Raw genomic sequence first — 16,933 nt, forward strand, 5'->3', positions numbered from 1 at the left:
TGGTGACTCTAAAGTAAATGTGACTTTGGCATTTATTCACATTTCAAAGCAACATGAAACATCGCTGATACATTTGTTGGTCTGTTTCTATACTAATGATGCGTCTTCATCACACTGTCGGACTATACTCTTTGTTCTCGGGGACTTTGTTGCTCTTTCCGTCCCAAATTTCCATACAGAATTTGGAAATAAAAGTTTGTGAATATTCGTCATTCTCTGATTTCAGATCCAAAATGAAAGAATTAAGAGCAGAAATGCCAACGTGCCAATTTTATTTAGATTTTTAGTTCCTTTTCATTTGTGTCCCCTTTTGTGTTTTCTGTCTGTAACTATGTGTTTTAATGCTGATGCTGATTGTCCTGGTCAAGTCAGCGTTAGAAAAGAGATTAATAATCTCTTTTTTAAAATCTCTGACACTCCTGGTTAGATAAAGACTATATAACATTAATAAATTACAAACCAATCTGCATGTCTGAAAGGGGCTTAAAAGTACCGTTGGGCGACATTCAGTTACTTTCAATACTTCTTGGACTTTAAACCAATCAATTTGCAGCTATGATACAGCTTTGAACAATTTGCAAATGAGTCATCATAAAATGACATTCCCATCCATGAATGAAATAGGTTTGCATTCAGAGATGCTCTCAGATTCAAAATAACATCTGGTCGCTTATACGCTTTGATATGTGCTGACCGTGCTGTTAATTAGCAGCGAATGAGGCCCAATTATGTATTCAAATCAAGTCGTGGATCAGGATAATTTTTTGGCAAGATGCAAATATGAACAGGATGACGCTAGCAATGAATAGAGGCTAAAATTGTTGCTGTCTTTGGCAGTAACTCGGACCGCCGCCTGACCAAAACACTGCATTATCCCACGAGCTCTAAATACGACTCTCGTATCTACTTCTGAGATCTGAGCCAATAGGGATGGAGCGGGACGTCTGCTGCTCGGTGTGGCTCACACGCTCACACACATCTGCAAAGTAGGTTGTTAGAACTATGACAGATGTCAGAGAGGAGATATCCTGAATAATTGAATGATTACAGAGACACCAGTTGCCACGGGGAAAGATGGTGGGATGAGAGGAGGAGGAGGAGGAGGAAGGCACACATGATATTCTGAGTGTGCGGATGCCAACGAACACCACCGGAGCTCCAAACAGACTGTTTTTCACTTTCAAAACTTTCTAATGAGCACAAACATACTCAAACAAACAAACAGTTATAAAAGTGTGCAAATTATTAACTTTGGTTCTTTGCAAATGTTCAGTTTCTGGGATCATGTCGTTGCATTTCAGAGAACGGGGGGGGGGGGGGGGAGTTCGTCATTTATTTTATTTTGCTCATGTTACGGTACGAATATGAAGAGCTTTTACTTCTAAGGTACACACAAAAAGTCTCATAAACACATAGAACAAATATTCTCACCATCATTACTTCAATAAAACAGTGGCCTCTATTTCAATATTATTTTCAGGGAATTCATTGAAAGACATTGTTGGAGGATAATTCTGATTCATGCCCAACTCGGGCTCTATGATAACGTTTACGATCGTGATCGTTAACGTCGTACTCGGTAAGCTAACAGATGAGATGTGAGAAACGTGGCGAGCTTCGTTCTACAAAGGCGGATTATGAAAACCACTTTACTTTGAGGAATTACATTAATCGGTATTAATCCCGCATGCACAAATACAGCAAGAATGTTGGGGAAAAAGTTGAACCAGGGTGTTTGACTCGAAACTGCATTGATGTATCTAAATATATAGATATAGCACGAGAGGTCAGCCGTGTTGCTTATTGGTCCCATTGAGGTTGCATAACGTAAAACGAACATAAAAAAGCCCCCGAGGCCCAAAAAAAGCATGTTTCCCCCCATAGCATTATTATTAGTAGTATTCTTTATATTATGAATTTCTAAACTATGACAACTGACACACAGGCAAGAAGAGTGACTATTAACTGCCTGCCATCATCTCTCATTATGTCACGTCTCTGGCATCTTTCATTGGGATGACCGGCCGCCATGTTGGAGCTCAATTTAGTTCCACTTTTGCTGAATGGCTGATTTAAATAAATCTTTAACATTTGTCTGTCTTTCACAAAATATGCACCCGTTGAAGAGGAAATCCAAAGAGAGGCCAACAACAACTTCATGCTGAGGCCACGGTGGCATCACCTGTTCCAGCACGTTCTGCAGCCTCTCCGCCTCGAGGTCGATGACGTACTTCTTCTCCTGCCTCCGGTCCAGATCCTCCAGCAGCCGGCGGTAGTTGGCATCGTTGAAGCTTTCCACGCAGATGGCGCTGACCTGCCAGTTGTTTTGTCCCGCCTTCTCCATGATGGCCTGCAGGATGGCGTATCCTGATGCAGACACAAGCACAAGTCACATCAGGGAGGGCGGGGAAGAAAACACGGGGAGCGGCTTGACTTCTAAGGCCTTCTGCACAATACGATTGCATTCATTGTACCATCTATTCTCGGCAAAGATGAGCTCGGGATGCTCATTGACTTACTTTTTTCATGTTTACATGGAGAAGAGTGGGATGTCAAACACTAAACCAGGGCTCTCAAGTGTCACGCATTGAGCGTAACACTCACGCATTTCGGTCTTAAGTCACCGCCCACACACACATTTCTCACGCTGAAAAAAAAAAACTCTCGGCTTTTATTTTTTTTGCCTGCCCTCACCATGGAGGAATCCCCTGAGCTCCCCCTGGAGTCTGCTGCTGTGTTATCAGCCAATCATAAAAAGAAATGGCACAATAAGCCAGCCAAAAAAAAAAAACGTATCAAGATTTAATCCAGCAACCAATAAAAATAAAGCAAAATAAAGAAAATGAAAAAGAAATGTCACTCTTGCCTATCTTCAAAACTTGAGAGCCCTGCTAAACTAAGTCAACAGGCGAGTGGTTCGTTGTTAACCTTCGACGACCTGAGCGTTATACTTCTGGTGAGTGTACTTACGCTTAGACGGTCATAAAAGCGGCGTTTTTGTGAAGGACTTTGTAAGAGACGAACTGAATATGCACCCACTCCCATTGGATCCATGCAGCATTACGATGGTCGTCTATAAGTGAATATTGACGCAGATCTGGATATTTCTTCTATTAAAACAACATGAAGTGCTCCTTGAATGCTTTCGAGTTGTCAGCACAACTCTCGGATATGTCTACTGATTAAACTGAGGCACTTATAATTCCTGGATGAAATATGGCCCATTGGGCCATGTGAAGTGATACAACATATTGCTTATAATGACTGGTTGGACTTGCAAAACTGGCTCCCTTTTTTACGATCTAAAAGAAGCTGCGCTGGAGCAAATGGCCTCGAAGAAACTTCTATCTTTTTCCAACCAGACGCTGGATGTTCGTCCAGTCGGTGGAACAGACTCGTCTCCGTGAGCCGGATGTGGCGTCAGACCCTTGATGGGTGGGAGGACCCTCGCTGTCAGGTCTGTGTATAAAGAAGAGGAGGAAACTAGGGAGCTGTGAGGGCGGCTGTTCTCCAGCAGGAACAGATGTCCCCCTTAAACTGCCCCTCCTGGTCGTAATCACAATCTGGCAACCTGTCTCCCTTTGCTCCCAATTAGAGGATTAACCTGTGCTCTGGAAACCAGACTCCGTCTCCACCTGATCCATCCCCTCCCCAGCCTCTCGCTCCCCATTAGAAGGATGTTGGTGCCAGGAGAGACTGGCGGTTAACACGGCACACACGGTGTTCACACATGTTTGCATCAGAATGTCCCCGGTGAGTCCTGGTTTATGACATTTTGGGCTGATGGGAAGCCGGAACCCGACTGCGAGGCAGTTATTGTTCATTTTCTGCAAAAAGACAAATGCGGCAGCGAGAAAAGAACACAATGTGCTTTGATGAGCTCTTTATTGCACCTCTATGACTTTTTGGCCAGACACATTTTCCTTCCGAGTTTTATTTTATGGCCATTATCGACAGGAAATGAGAGCAAGAGAACGAGAGAGATGGGGAACCAAAGGGCCGACAAAAGCCAGTAGCTCCATCTGACACGACGCCTTTCTTTCCTCTTAGCTCGTACATGGTGCCTGATAAATACAAGAAATATATAAAAGAGCGACTCTGTGCAGGGTGTGACGCTACAGGCTTGGATAAAAATGACCCCCTGTGGTAGCTGGAGCTACTTTGCTGCTATTGACTTGAGTTTCAGCGACCAATGAGCAGCTGTTTGGGCTCCCTGCTTTCCTTTTGGTCCGTCAGAGGTATGATGCAATGCCTTCACAGATCCAATCGCCAAAAAGACTGCACTATTTCAATTTTCAATTGTAAATATATTATTGTTAAACTCTAAAAACCCATCTCTCATGATTGAAATACATGATGGCTACACACGTGACATAATGCGATAAGACTGAGGCTAAAGCCACGTGTCTCGGGCAATCATTCTAACCAGTTTATGATGCACGAAGTGTCACGATCCGGAGTTTCTGTGTCTTGTTTCCTGTCTTATTTTGAAGTCCCTGTCTCTCGTGTCCTCTGTTTCCCTGCACTTCCTGTCCCTGTGATCGCATGCCCTGTGTAATGGGAATTTTATATATTCTTCATTGTATTCTCTGTGACACTATGTGAAAGAAACAATCACTTGTGGAGACAAATTATAACAGAGGACAGGATGAAGACTGATTGATAGGTGTTATAATTCACAGGATCTTTCCTTTGAGTATCCTTATAAAAAGGACCTGATCACTTGATTGATCATCGGGTGATTGGATCATTTGGTTACTCGTCGGACGATCTGATCATTTGATTACTCATCAAATGACCTGAAGACAAGTCTCCTTCTTCTTGTTTCCCTTAAATACATGTTGTTTCATTGAGTCTTCCGTTCACCCTTGGCAGACTCCTGAGCGACTCTGTGTAACGGTGACTCTTCTTGCAAGAATAAATTATTTCATCGACAGGTTCTAATTCTTCGATATTCGTCATTTCAGTTTAAAAAGACTCAATCTTGGGTGGGGACAACATTTGCCCTCACACCTGTCCCTGATTGATTCCACCTGTGTGATTGCTAGCCCCGCCCTCATTGTGTCCACCTGTGTCTCGTTACCCTGTGTCCAATCACCTGCACCTCTCCTGTGTATTTAAAACCCTATTTGTCTCTTTCCCCAGTGTTGCTATGTACTGTTTAGTTTGTGTTTGACCTGTTTTCAATAAAAATATTTCATTTTCTGTGGCATGTTGTTGTTTGGGTGCTATAGCTCTCTGGCTACAACAGCCATCCTGACACAAAGAAGACATCTAACGACACAGCAAGGGATATCTTGTCTGTAACATATGTTTAGTCCGAATCCACACTGTTACCCCCACTATCTCCCCAGATACAAATCAGCAGCTGGAGTGAGCTGCTCGTTCGCTATCTGTGGCACGTGCCATCGCGTCGCGTGGCGTGCACACGGCTCGTGGACAAAAAACCGCAGTGGCGAGTAAAGCGTGCAAGGAGCCAGCTGATTACCAGCTGATAAATGTGTAGCCCCGCGGCTGTGTGCGGAGCAGCAGCCAGCCGCAATCAGCATCAGCGTCAAAGACACAGCGAGTGTGCAGACCAGCGCACGTCACGCTGATTTGAGCCGAGCTGGACACGAGATGAGAGGGGAGATTAAAGGTCTGTGTGTGCGCTTTCGGCCCCTTTTCAAACTTCCCCTCCTCTTTTTTCCCTGTCTTTACCCTCCAGTGGGATGCATATTATTCGTGTCTGTCAACAGAGCCTCCATCCTTCCTTCTTTCTCGTTGAGCCAGTCCTTTTCTTTTCGCCTCTTGCTCTTCGGAGAGAGTACATAAAGAGGCTTATGCTTTTTGAAATGAGCCATTCATCATGGCCTGAACCCACTGCCTCTACCAGTCAATCTGCTTTTCCTCTCCTCCCTTACTTCCTCTTTGGATCCTTTTCTCAATCCTCTAGTTTTCTCTCTTTTGTAATCTCCTTGTTTCCTCATCATCTCACTTCCTATCCTATCTTCTTTTCTAGCATCCACACTCCTCCTTTACATCATCTCTCCTAGTTTCCTCTCTATTTTTCCACTTCCTCCTGCTTATTTCCTCTCCATTCATTTCTTTTCACACTTCATTGTTTACTCCTCTCCTCTCCTTTCCTGCCATGCCTCCTCGTTTCCTTTCCCCTCCTCGTTTTCTTTTCTCTCATTCGTTCCAGTATTACTTTCTCCTCTCCATCCTTTCACTTCCGCTCATCTTGTTTCCTTTCCCCTCATCTTTCCTCCATGAGAGTTTTCTCTCCTCTCCATATTTCCTCTCCTGTTCTCTTTTCTGGACTCATTTTATTTTTATTCTTCTATCCTTGCAGGTTTTTTCCTCTTCACATTTTATTTCTTATATTTTCCTGTTTGAGTGTGTACGGAAGCTAAAAGGAACAGCACTCACTACAGTGCTACAGTATCCAGCCCCTTGTATCTCTGGAGCCCTGATGCAGGGATTCAGACTGGCGCTCATTGACTGAGCTCGGCCATGCGTGGGCTGATTCTACATTATAGTCAATACTGGATGAATGCCTGACCCTGTGTGGGAAAAAAAATAATCCTCAGGCCAAAGTGCTGCAGCCTGCACCCAAAAGCTATCTGAAAAGCCCTTGCATGCGCAAACAGAACATGAGTACGTACTACGTAGGTATAACAGGCAATGCTGACGTGCAGACACATTCAGACCCACCAACAAGGACACAAGTCCCCAGGACATATTTGAGGGTTTTTAATAAAATAGGCATGTCTGCCACTTCAGACACAGACTGAGTACACTCACACTATTCCTTCATGAATAGTCTAAGTACAAAAACTCACGGAAGAAATATTAAACATCTCAAAGCCTCTGTTCTACTCACAAAATTGCAGAAAGAAGGCCTCAAGGTTTTTATGGATTGTGAAAAATGCTTTTGCATGAATTTGCTAAACAAGCCGCAAAAGTGAACCAACTGATCAGCTCTGAAGCTGGTGGGCAACATAAATGAGTCCAGTGCACCAAAGGAAATGAATATAGTGAATATAGAAATCTGTTTATAAAGATTAGTTATTTTTCAACTATTACTGAATTTTTGGGGGATGAAAAAACAAATCATAGAACAATAAACATGGAAAAATATTTCACCCGCATTCTTTTACACAATTATCTACATGTTTTTCGTTTCAGGTTTCGGTCTACTTGACATGGTTCTCTTTTTTAATTCAATATATATATATAAATAAAATAAAAAAAGAGAATTATATATATAAAGATATCTATTTTTATTATTATTATTATATATACATATATATATATATAGATAATTATATATATATATAGTGTTAAATGAGTTAATATGATGGACCTACTGTCTGCGTAAATGTGTAATTTCTGCTCGGTGCTCTGAATGACAGTATATTCCAGAAGTACCACAAATTCATGAATTGTCCATTCAATTTGATTGGCTTAGAAGAAATCGCAATAAGTGTTTCGTGTTTGGAACAGCATTACAGACCCTTTCAAATCGGTAGACGAGAGACTAAACCATTACACAATATCATCATCTGTATTCAAGTGACAGACCATTCCTGATTGAGGCAACCTTTGTCTGTCTGTGGGGCCGCATGGCCATAAAGCTATAGGAACCTTTGTTGTGCTTTTTGAAGAACACTTGATCGGATACAAATAGGTTTTTGTTGCGAGGAGAAGGGGCTTTTTAGCCAGTCAAGCGTGTACGGGCCGAGATAAGAGGAAGAGAAAAAAGGAACAAGCGGCCATCCTGATATGCTCCCCACTCTGAGCAGATTGGCTATATAGGAGCTGCAACCACTCACTGCAGTCTCGAAAGCAGCAGAGAGAAAGCATGAAAACCCTGACTACCTTCTGGAAAATGTATGACAGCGAGATGTGGAGATGTGATCCAAGCAGTAGCCCATATCCATTCTGTCGTTTAATGGAAATGTGCAACGGAGGAGGGGGGGTTGAGTACAAACCCTGTGACCCTGTGAGTGTGTATGTGAGGGAGAAGTGAGTGACAGAAAACAATGAAAAGGGGAGAAGAGAGAAATCCAAAGAGAGAGAGACACACATATGGAGGAGAGAAATTTGCCTTCCTCATCCTTAGGAGGGGAATCGAGTCGGAGACTAATGAGAGAGAGAGGACCAACACTGTAGTCTACAACCCTTCCAACAGCACTGCACTATTGATTACCTGGTAGCCTGGAGGCATGTTGTGGATTAAAAAAACAGCCTTTATTTTACAGGCACATCCATTCCCACTTCTGTGTTTGCTGCAATGACTAAATGTACTTATATTTAAGTTAACATCATGTTTGAGAGCTGCAGACATTTTAATTCCTTCAAATCTGATTTTTGTGTTGTGTGCAAAAACAAACACGCACATAATCCAACAGTACTCAAAACTAAATAACCCTAACCCATGAAACAGGGGTTCAGTCTGTGCCCCAAAAAACTGTCATGAGCATTTGATCGGCCACCTTAACCCTCCTGTTACCTTTACACTTACTAAAATATTTTACCCTCTGGGTCAATTTGACCCCAGCGATTAAAACCTCCAGAAAATTATCAGAATTAATATTGTTTCCCAAGTTTAAGTGTGAGGTATTTTATGTTTGTTTGTTGACTACCTCAATAGCCCTTTAAATATATAAAAAAGTTGATATTTCTTATAAGTTTGACACAGTGAAAAACAGCCTGGGGTCAAATTGACCCCAAGGAACACCGACATTAAACATTGAATGGGGTCAAATTGACCCGGAAGGTAACAGGAGGGTTAAGCACACACACACACACACAACCACACACTGGCACTGCACACCAGTGACCTGTGTACAGAAGCAGTCCACCCTCATCACTTACCCCGGTCGGTGTCGTACAGGAAGACAAATTTGTTCCAGTCGTAGTGGTCGAGGAGGGACAGCAGCGCCCCCCGGATGGACGGCCGGAGCTGCAGCGTGAACTGGCTCTCGCCCTCGGTGGGGAAGCTGGGCGTGATGAGGGAGATGTGCAGGGCGCTGCAGAAGGACGTCAACGTGTGGACCGAGCGCTTGTCGTACAGGCCGAAGATGGCGAAGACACCACGGGAGTACTGGGAGCAAACTGGGGAAGAATAATAAGACGATCAATAGATGAGACGATGAGAGCCAGGGGGGGGTTGTGATCTTGGTTGTGAAACATTTATTTAGAAAAGAAAAGAAAGGCGTCAAGAAGAGACGGATAATGAAAGTAGTCAAATGAAGCCAAAGTGGAAAGTTCGTGGACTGGAAACCAACAACGGGTCGCAGCAGCTTTAAACATTAATAAGTTTATGATATAGTTTCACATTCATATTGGTCTCCAGTGTGAATACAAATCGAATAGTTGTTTCCTGTCATGCTCAAATCAAGCATCCACACAGTTGAAGGATGCTGTCAGGCCGTGGATCAGTTCACGCATCTTGTCTGAAGCGCATTTGCCCCATCAGAATCAGAATCAGAATCAGAATCAGAAACAGGTTTATTGCCAAAGAATGAATGTGTTTTTTCAAACAATTTTTTTTTTTTTTTTTGGTGGCACATTTGGACATGGACAACAAACAACAAAAGGAGGAGGAGGAGGGAGAGGAGGGAGGAGGAGAGGGAGGGGAGGGAAGAGGAGAAGAGGAAGGAGAGAGAGGAGAAGGTAGTCCTGGGGGGGGTGGGGTGTCAGTCCCGGGGTCAGGTCCATGAGGACTACCGATGAACCGCCGCGAAAAAAGATGATAGTTTCATCGTGTCGGAGCAAAAACAACAACACACACAATGAAGGCTCACAGAGAAATAAGATTAGCTTTTTTGTCTTTCTTCAATGATCAAAAATATTGGCTCAAGGCCAGGAAACTAATAGCAGAGAACAGGAAGTGCTGTTTCCAGTCTGCTTTGGATCAGCAGGTGATGAGTCGTCTTTTTTTGTTTGTTTGTTGTTGACAAATGCACCTGGGCAGATGGAGGAAAAAAAAAAGAAGAAAGACAAAAGAGAGTGCGCAGTTCGAGTGATAGAAGCGGCGGCGGTGGAAACGCGGTGCAAAAATCAGCGCGGCAATGAAAGCCTTGCACCGGTACTGGAGACTAACCATTATCCCACTGATTACCACTTAAAACCCTTTTAAGGGAACCGCTGAATGTGGTAAACAGACATCAAAACCAAACGCATCCGTTTCCTCTGATCCATTCATCTCAGAAGCTGTTCTCTTCCCCGCATTCAAACAGCAACAACATGTCCTCGTGGCGTGCTGAATCATTCCCCTCACTGAGGTGTATATATATATAAATAAATATTTATATATTTATATATACACTCAAGGACCTCTTCCTCATTAGCTAAACTCATCGCATTCACGCGACGCTGCTTCGCGACATCACGACAAGGCAAACTGAACCTGCAATCTGTTTTATTGGTCGGGACTTTAAATGAAATGGAAACTTCACATTTTCGTAAACACACACCGGCGAGTGTGTCCTGCTTAAGGAGATCTCCTCATTATAGAAAGGTTCGGCTGTCTTCAAGAGACACACTGTAATTGCCCACTTCTTTACTCACACGCAGAACAACAACAGAGAGGGAAGATAATGAGCATCCTCCGCCAGCTTCTGGGCACGAGAAGAATCGGGGCGAGCGGCCGAGTGAACGAAGGGCTCAAGACGTCGGCGTTGTTAAAGTGAAATGGGGGGTGGGGGGAAGCAAATAAGAGGACTGCTTTACTGACAACGCCGTTGTTTCCATAGAGAGGAAAGAAAGAGAGAGAGAGAGAGAGATAAGCTGTGTCCTCCTCCCTCAGTTGAGACAACAGAAGAACTTGATGCTTCAATTAAGGAACAAGGAGGCACAGGGGACTACAGAATCAACAATCAACGACAGGGAACTACAGAATCAACGACAGGGAACTACAGAATCAACGACAGGGGACTACAGAATCAACGCGGTAGGGTTTGTTGTAACGTCACCGAAGTTTGCTAATATCTTCTTCTTTATCATCACGGGTCTAAAGAGTTGTCCTCGACTAGAGAGAGACCCATGAGTCGTAGGTCCAATCTCACATATTGAGCTTGTCGCCTTTCGAAGTCCAGGAGCTGGTGCTTCTTAACCCTCCTGTTGCCTTAGGGTCAATTTGACCCCATTCAATGTTTAACCCTCCTGTTACCTTTATATTTACTGACATATTTTACCCTTGGGGTCAATTTGACCCCAGCAATTAAAACCTCCATAAAATTATTATAATTAATGTTTCCAAGTTTACGTGTGAGGTACTTTATGTTTGTTTGTTGACTACCTAAATAGCTTTAAATATATAAAAAAGTTGATATTTCTTATATGTTTGACACAGTGAAAAACAGCCTGGGGTCAAATTGACACGAAAGAACACCGACATTAAACATTGAATGGGGTCAAATTGACCCTAAGGTAACAGGAGGGTTAAACTGCGTCACACAAATGCGTCAAATAACACAGCTGATGAAGAAAACCCCGATTTTTATTTCCAGGTGATTTTAAACTAAAAACTAAAAAGAAATAGTATATTTAATTTGTGCTAATCCCCTCAAATGCTAGACACCGGCCCTTTAAAAAGACATCTAAAGAGGATTTGTAATATTTCAATGGAAGGGATGGAACAGGTTTTTTTCCTCCTTTCTCCTCCAGGCCTCAGAGTGGGCGGGTGTATGTGTTTGATAGGCAGCATTTTGGACTGGTATTGAAGAAAATTGTCCACCTTAAGGTGATGGGGGAGTTTGAGTGGCTCAGTGATCCTGGGAGCTATGTTGTCGGGGACATCAGTCCAGACTAAGGCCAGGGAAACCGGGGCACCCTCCCAGAGCCAGACTCAGGAGGGGAGCTCGCCGGCTCAGCCCGAAGAAACATCACGGAGCAGCTGCTGTGTTTGAGTTTTTCCCGTAGAACAAGAGCCCCCCCCCCTCCCTGTGCCTACGGGTTGCAGGAAGTAAGGCTCTGACCGCAGTTCGGTGGGAGGGGTCCTGCAAAGTCTCTGTACGCCGGCAGTAGGGGCTGTGTTCGTATTCTCGGTAATAAGTTAGACACTTTCCCGGTGGGTGTGGGGGGGGGGGAGAACGTCACCTTCGGGGGTCTCGGGAACGCCTCTCTGCTGTTCGCAGATGATGTGGTCCTTTGGGCGACCTCGGACGGTGACCTCCAGCACTCACCGGGGCGTTTTGTAGCCGAGTGTGAAGCGGCGGGGGAGAGAGCCCCGTAGGAAGTCTAAATAAACAACCATGTGACACGTTTATGAATATGTAAACGTTGAATTCAAAACTTGCCTCCAATGGCTTTAGGAAAATCAGGAGTTTCAAAGAGAAAATATGGGTTGTTGTTCAAAGGCGGTTGTCTTACCCTCAGTTAGTTTGTTTATTTCACCGTCAGATGAACCGGACCATTCAATCGATATTTATTTAATAGACATTCATCACAAACACATTCGTTATCACACTTACATCACACGATGGATTAACAACAGGATATGACTGACGGTAAGAAATCAATCCACACGTAAGAAAATTAGATTTTTGTCAAATCGATTCCCACCATAGGTGGAATACCAACCAGGCATCACAGGGCCTATAGGTTCAGGGGCCCAAAGGCCAGAGGGGGCCCCTAAGCCAGAGCTTCAGAATGAACTGCTGTTTGTAACTTTGTATTTCCTTTCGCATATATAAGGTTTTCCTGTCAATAACAGAACTCTGAAGGCTCGACTGATGAAGGAAAAGCTTAAACATTCACTTTAAAGACGCCACAAGACAAAAACCATCACATTACTGTCCACGTTACGGTTCATCTGCTCCGTTTATCTATTTAGTTATGCTTTATGGTTTTATTGAGTGTACCTGGGTTGTAAATCCTGTGTGATGAGATACAGGTGAATTTATAATGAGGTTGCAAATGCCCCCGAGAAAATTTAAATAAAATAAATCCTTGTAGTATTTTTAAGTAGATGTAGCAAAATCATAGTTTATACTTTATTACAAGTAGAAATATATCCTTCAAAAGCTAGTAAAAATACCAAAAGTATTAGCATCAAAACATACTTAAAGTAACAAAAGAAATGATTAATTTATGGTTCCATTACGAAAATGTTGCACCTTTAAAGGTTGATCTCACTTTAATAGCTTTTTCTTATTTTAACCTGTGTTGATTATAGTTTGGAACTTAAGTTACCAAACAAATGCAGTGGAGTAAAAAGTAGAATATTTAAATATTATAGCAGAAAATACATAGCACAAGTACCTAAACATTGTATTTAAGCACAGTACTTTGACCTATTTTAATTTTCAGCATAGTTGAAGGGAAACATCTTCTTGCCACACAACGTTTGAAAAGCATCACGAAAAACATCAGCGTTGGCCGGTTTGAGATCCCGAAGCAGCTCTCCGACGTGTGGGGACCTCACTGTGTTCACCTCACTGTGGGGACCTCACTGTGGGCACCTCACTGTGGGGACCTCACTGTGGGCACCTCACTGTGGGGACCTCACTGTGGGGACCTCACTGTGGGCACCTCACTGTGGGGACCTCACTGTGGGCACCTCACTGTGGGGACCTCACTGTGGGCACCTCACTGTGGGGACCTCACTGTGTTCACCTCACTGTGAGGTCCTCACTGTGGGGACCTCACTGTGAGGACCTCACTGTGTTCACCTCACTGTGAGGTCCTCACTGTGGGCACCTCACTGTGGGGACCTCACTGTGTTCACCTCACTGTGGGCACCTCACTGTGGGCACCTCACTGTGGGCACCTCACTGTGTTCACCTCACTGTGGGGACCTCACTGTGGTCACCTCACTGTGGGGACCTCACTGTGGGGACCTCACTGTGGGGACCTCACTGTGGGGACCTCACTGTGGGGACCTCACTGTGAGGACCTCACTGTGAGGACCTCACTGTGGTCACCTCACTGTGAGGACCTCACTGTGGGGACCTCACTGTGGGGACCTCACTGTGGGGACCTCACTGTGAGGACCTCACTGTGGTCACCTCACTGTGAGGACCTCACTGTGAGGACCTCACTGTGGGGACCTCACTGTGGGGACCTCACTGTGGGGACCTCACTGTGGTCACCTCACTGTGAGGACCTCACTGTGGGCACCTCACTGTGAGGACCTCACTGTGGTCACCTCACTGTGGGGACCTCACTGTGGGCACCTCACTACGCATCAATGACCCGCGTGAATTTTTTTTCCACAATAAACATTCGGTCCGATTCTGGAGCATAAAAAAAGTCTTTCAATGTCTCTTTTCCAAACATGCAGGAGCTGCCAATGAAAGCTCTGGCTCAGTGGACCGCACAGGACTCAGCGACAGCGCATGCCAACTGGCAGATGACGATGCTTATACTTTTAATATAAAATCGATTGCTTCGGCAGTGGAAGATGAATCCAGCGAACACCCTGTGCCGGCTCCCCAGTCAATGACTTCAGTATTTGTTCTTTATGACATCACATGGATCTCTTCTGGGTTTCCATGAGTCACTCACTGTTCTTAACGCGTGGGAACTTTTTACCTAAAAGTAGAAATATGCACAGTTTCTTCTCATTTAATGTTGCATGGACATTTTTGAGTATACCGTATTTTAATTGTATTTCTAAGAGTGTGCTCAATTGGGGCTCGGTGATACGGTCAAAGTCTTCATCCAAATAAAGGGTCATTTCAAATCTCGATAACGATATAACATGCTTTCTGCTCACTCAAGAAACAAAAAGCCAATATGAAATAACCACAAGGTAACGCGTACTGTAATAAAAAGTATTTTCATAAGAATGTAGCATAAAATAACATAGCAGTTTCAAGGGTAAATTAGAGAGGAACATTATTTCCACATATACACCGTTTGTAAATCGAGTGATAATGTTAAGTGTGATGTAAAAGCAAACATTATGACATGGTTTTTGTATGTGAAAATCCGGTCTGGAGTAAACTCCTTTACTTTTTTCGACTTGATGTACTCTGGTGTGACATCATTCCCATCTCCTACTTCCTATTTCCAAGATACATTGAACAGAGCATAGATCTGAGACTAATACACTGGGAAATTGCGAAAAAAAGATGAAAAAAAGAAGAGAAAAAATAACTAAATATGTGCATTTAATCAGATTTAGAGGGTAACCTATTTAATGATTTTAAAATACTTAACTCACTGTATAACTCATTCAACTTTTTAGTGATATTTGTAGCATCTGAAGCTCTTTGAGTACAAATCACTGTGACATTCTTTTTCTAAAAGTTTTCCCACGGATGGGCCACGTGTTTTAAGACACACGTCTTCACAGGAAGTTCCGAGGAGGATTGCTCCCGCGCAAAGTGACATCAGCGGCCAATCGTATCGAAGAGTCAAGCTGTACCAAAGAGTTTGCGTTGTGTGACCTAGTGGGGATGTGGCAGCAGTAGTACTGTGACAGTGAGGGGGAGGCCGGCCTCCTGGACTGGTCCATTTAGTCCCACACCAGCACTGACCCTGAAACTGCATCCGCTGGCCTCACACTCCACTGCACAAACAGGTCAGAGCACACACACACTCACTGCAGCTCACGCTGATCAATGGGCCAGACATTTTGCGTGTGACACACTAACAGAAGCTTCCCCCGTCGTTTTACATAACACTCGCCTGAAACCAACTCTTCAGGCAGAAGCGTAAGCCTCACGCGAGCTCAATTTGGCTGAAGTACACGACCGGGCAAAAGTTTTAGAGCACCCCCATTTTTCCAGTTTGTATTCAAATCTAAGCGATTCAAGTCCAGGGACTAACCTGAAATGATACAAAGGTAAGCGGCAAACTGCCCGAGGTTAAACAAAAAAGTTTAGGTTACCAAAAATTGAAAAATAATGAACATTTCAGAGTTATACAAAAATATAATTTTCAGGGAACAGGTAATGGGTTAACAACTTGCAGCTGTTCTGCAAATCTGCAAGTTCTGGAAATAAAGGAAGCCTTGAAAGTTGATGCTAAGATGTCTCAACTTGAGTTTATTACTTAACAACCCTCTGTCTGTATAAAAGCAGTGTTACTACACCCTCTTAAGCATTATGTGGGCAGTATTGTACTGCATTAAGTCGTATCTTGCTCTTATAATGGCGAGAAAAAGGCAATTAACAAAGGAAGACAGACAGATCATCATAACCCTTAAACGTGTAGGTCTTTCCTTTAGAGAAATGGAGGCGTTCTAAAACTTTTGACCGGTAGTGTACGTCTCCCGTTGGGAATCATCTGTAAAGATAAACCATCACCCCAAGCTGAACCTTGCTCGGACACATGAGGTGAGGTGAGAAACTGCTGTGTCATCGGTGCTCTGTGAAAATGTCTGCACAGTTAGATAAAGTCTGGTGCCAGTGACACATTCCCCCCCCCCCCTCCCCCTTCGGTCCCCCCAGGTATCAGGCCCCGCCCACAGCAGAGGACAGTTTGATGATGGCTGCCCCCGACCTCTGCCCCGTCAATATATATCGATCTCAGCTGTACAGAACTAACCTCCATTATTTATCACAAATCTTGGAGCAAAAACACATCCCTCGCACTCTGCCGGGCAGGCAATCCGCTGAATTTTGAGTTATGGCAATGTCTCTGGAGCTCAAATGATTTAGCCGGTGAAATATCCGGGACCCGTTTTGATCAATTGCATTTCATGGGAGAAGTGGAATGGTGACTGATGAATACGGGTATATTTAGCCTGCATTATTTATGGTTTCCTCGATTGCTCCTTCATTAACTCCTCAAGATATATCAGCCCTTCAAATCTCGACGTGCTAAATGAACTGCTTGTTAGGCACACACCACCAAAACAATACCCACTGTGTGTATGCCCATTTTATTTATTATCCGATAATAAAAATCCACAAGATCACATTTGGAATAATTTATACAACACAGTATTGACCAACACAACTGTCGATATATGTAGTCGATAGTTCCAAAA

The 16,933-nt window shown here is 43.7% G+C and overlaps 1 protein-coding gene across 4 annotated transcripts in view; it reads right to left on the minus strand.

The window, feature by feature from the left end:
* The window catches only part of gria4b (glutamate receptor, ionotropic, AMPA 4b), a 116,471-nt gene that overhangs the window by 47,097 nt on the left and 52,441 nt on the right, over positions 1-16,933 (minus strand). For all 4 annotated transcript variants that reach the window (XM_056411534.1, XM_056411533.1, XM_056411535.1 and 1 more), the window contains exons 3-4: positions 8,863-9,102; positions 2,183-2,367 (exon numbers count right to left, since the gene is read on the minus strand). In XM_056411534.1, coding sequence (XP_056267509.1) covers positions 2,183-2,367; positions 8,863-9,102 — 425 coding nt within the window. The remainder of the gene's footprint in view (positions 1-2,182; positions 2,368-8,862; positions 9,103-16,933) is intronic.

This window comes from Pseudoliparis swirei, chromosome 3 (genome assembly GCF_029220125.1).
Source record: "Pseudoliparis swirei isolate HS2019 ecotype Mariana Trench chromosome 3, NWPU_hadal_v1, whole genome shotgun sequence".
NCBI classification, from domain to species: domain Eukaryota; kingdom Metazoa; phylum Chordata; class Actinopteri; order Perciformes; family Liparidae; genus Pseudoliparis; species Pseudoliparis swirei.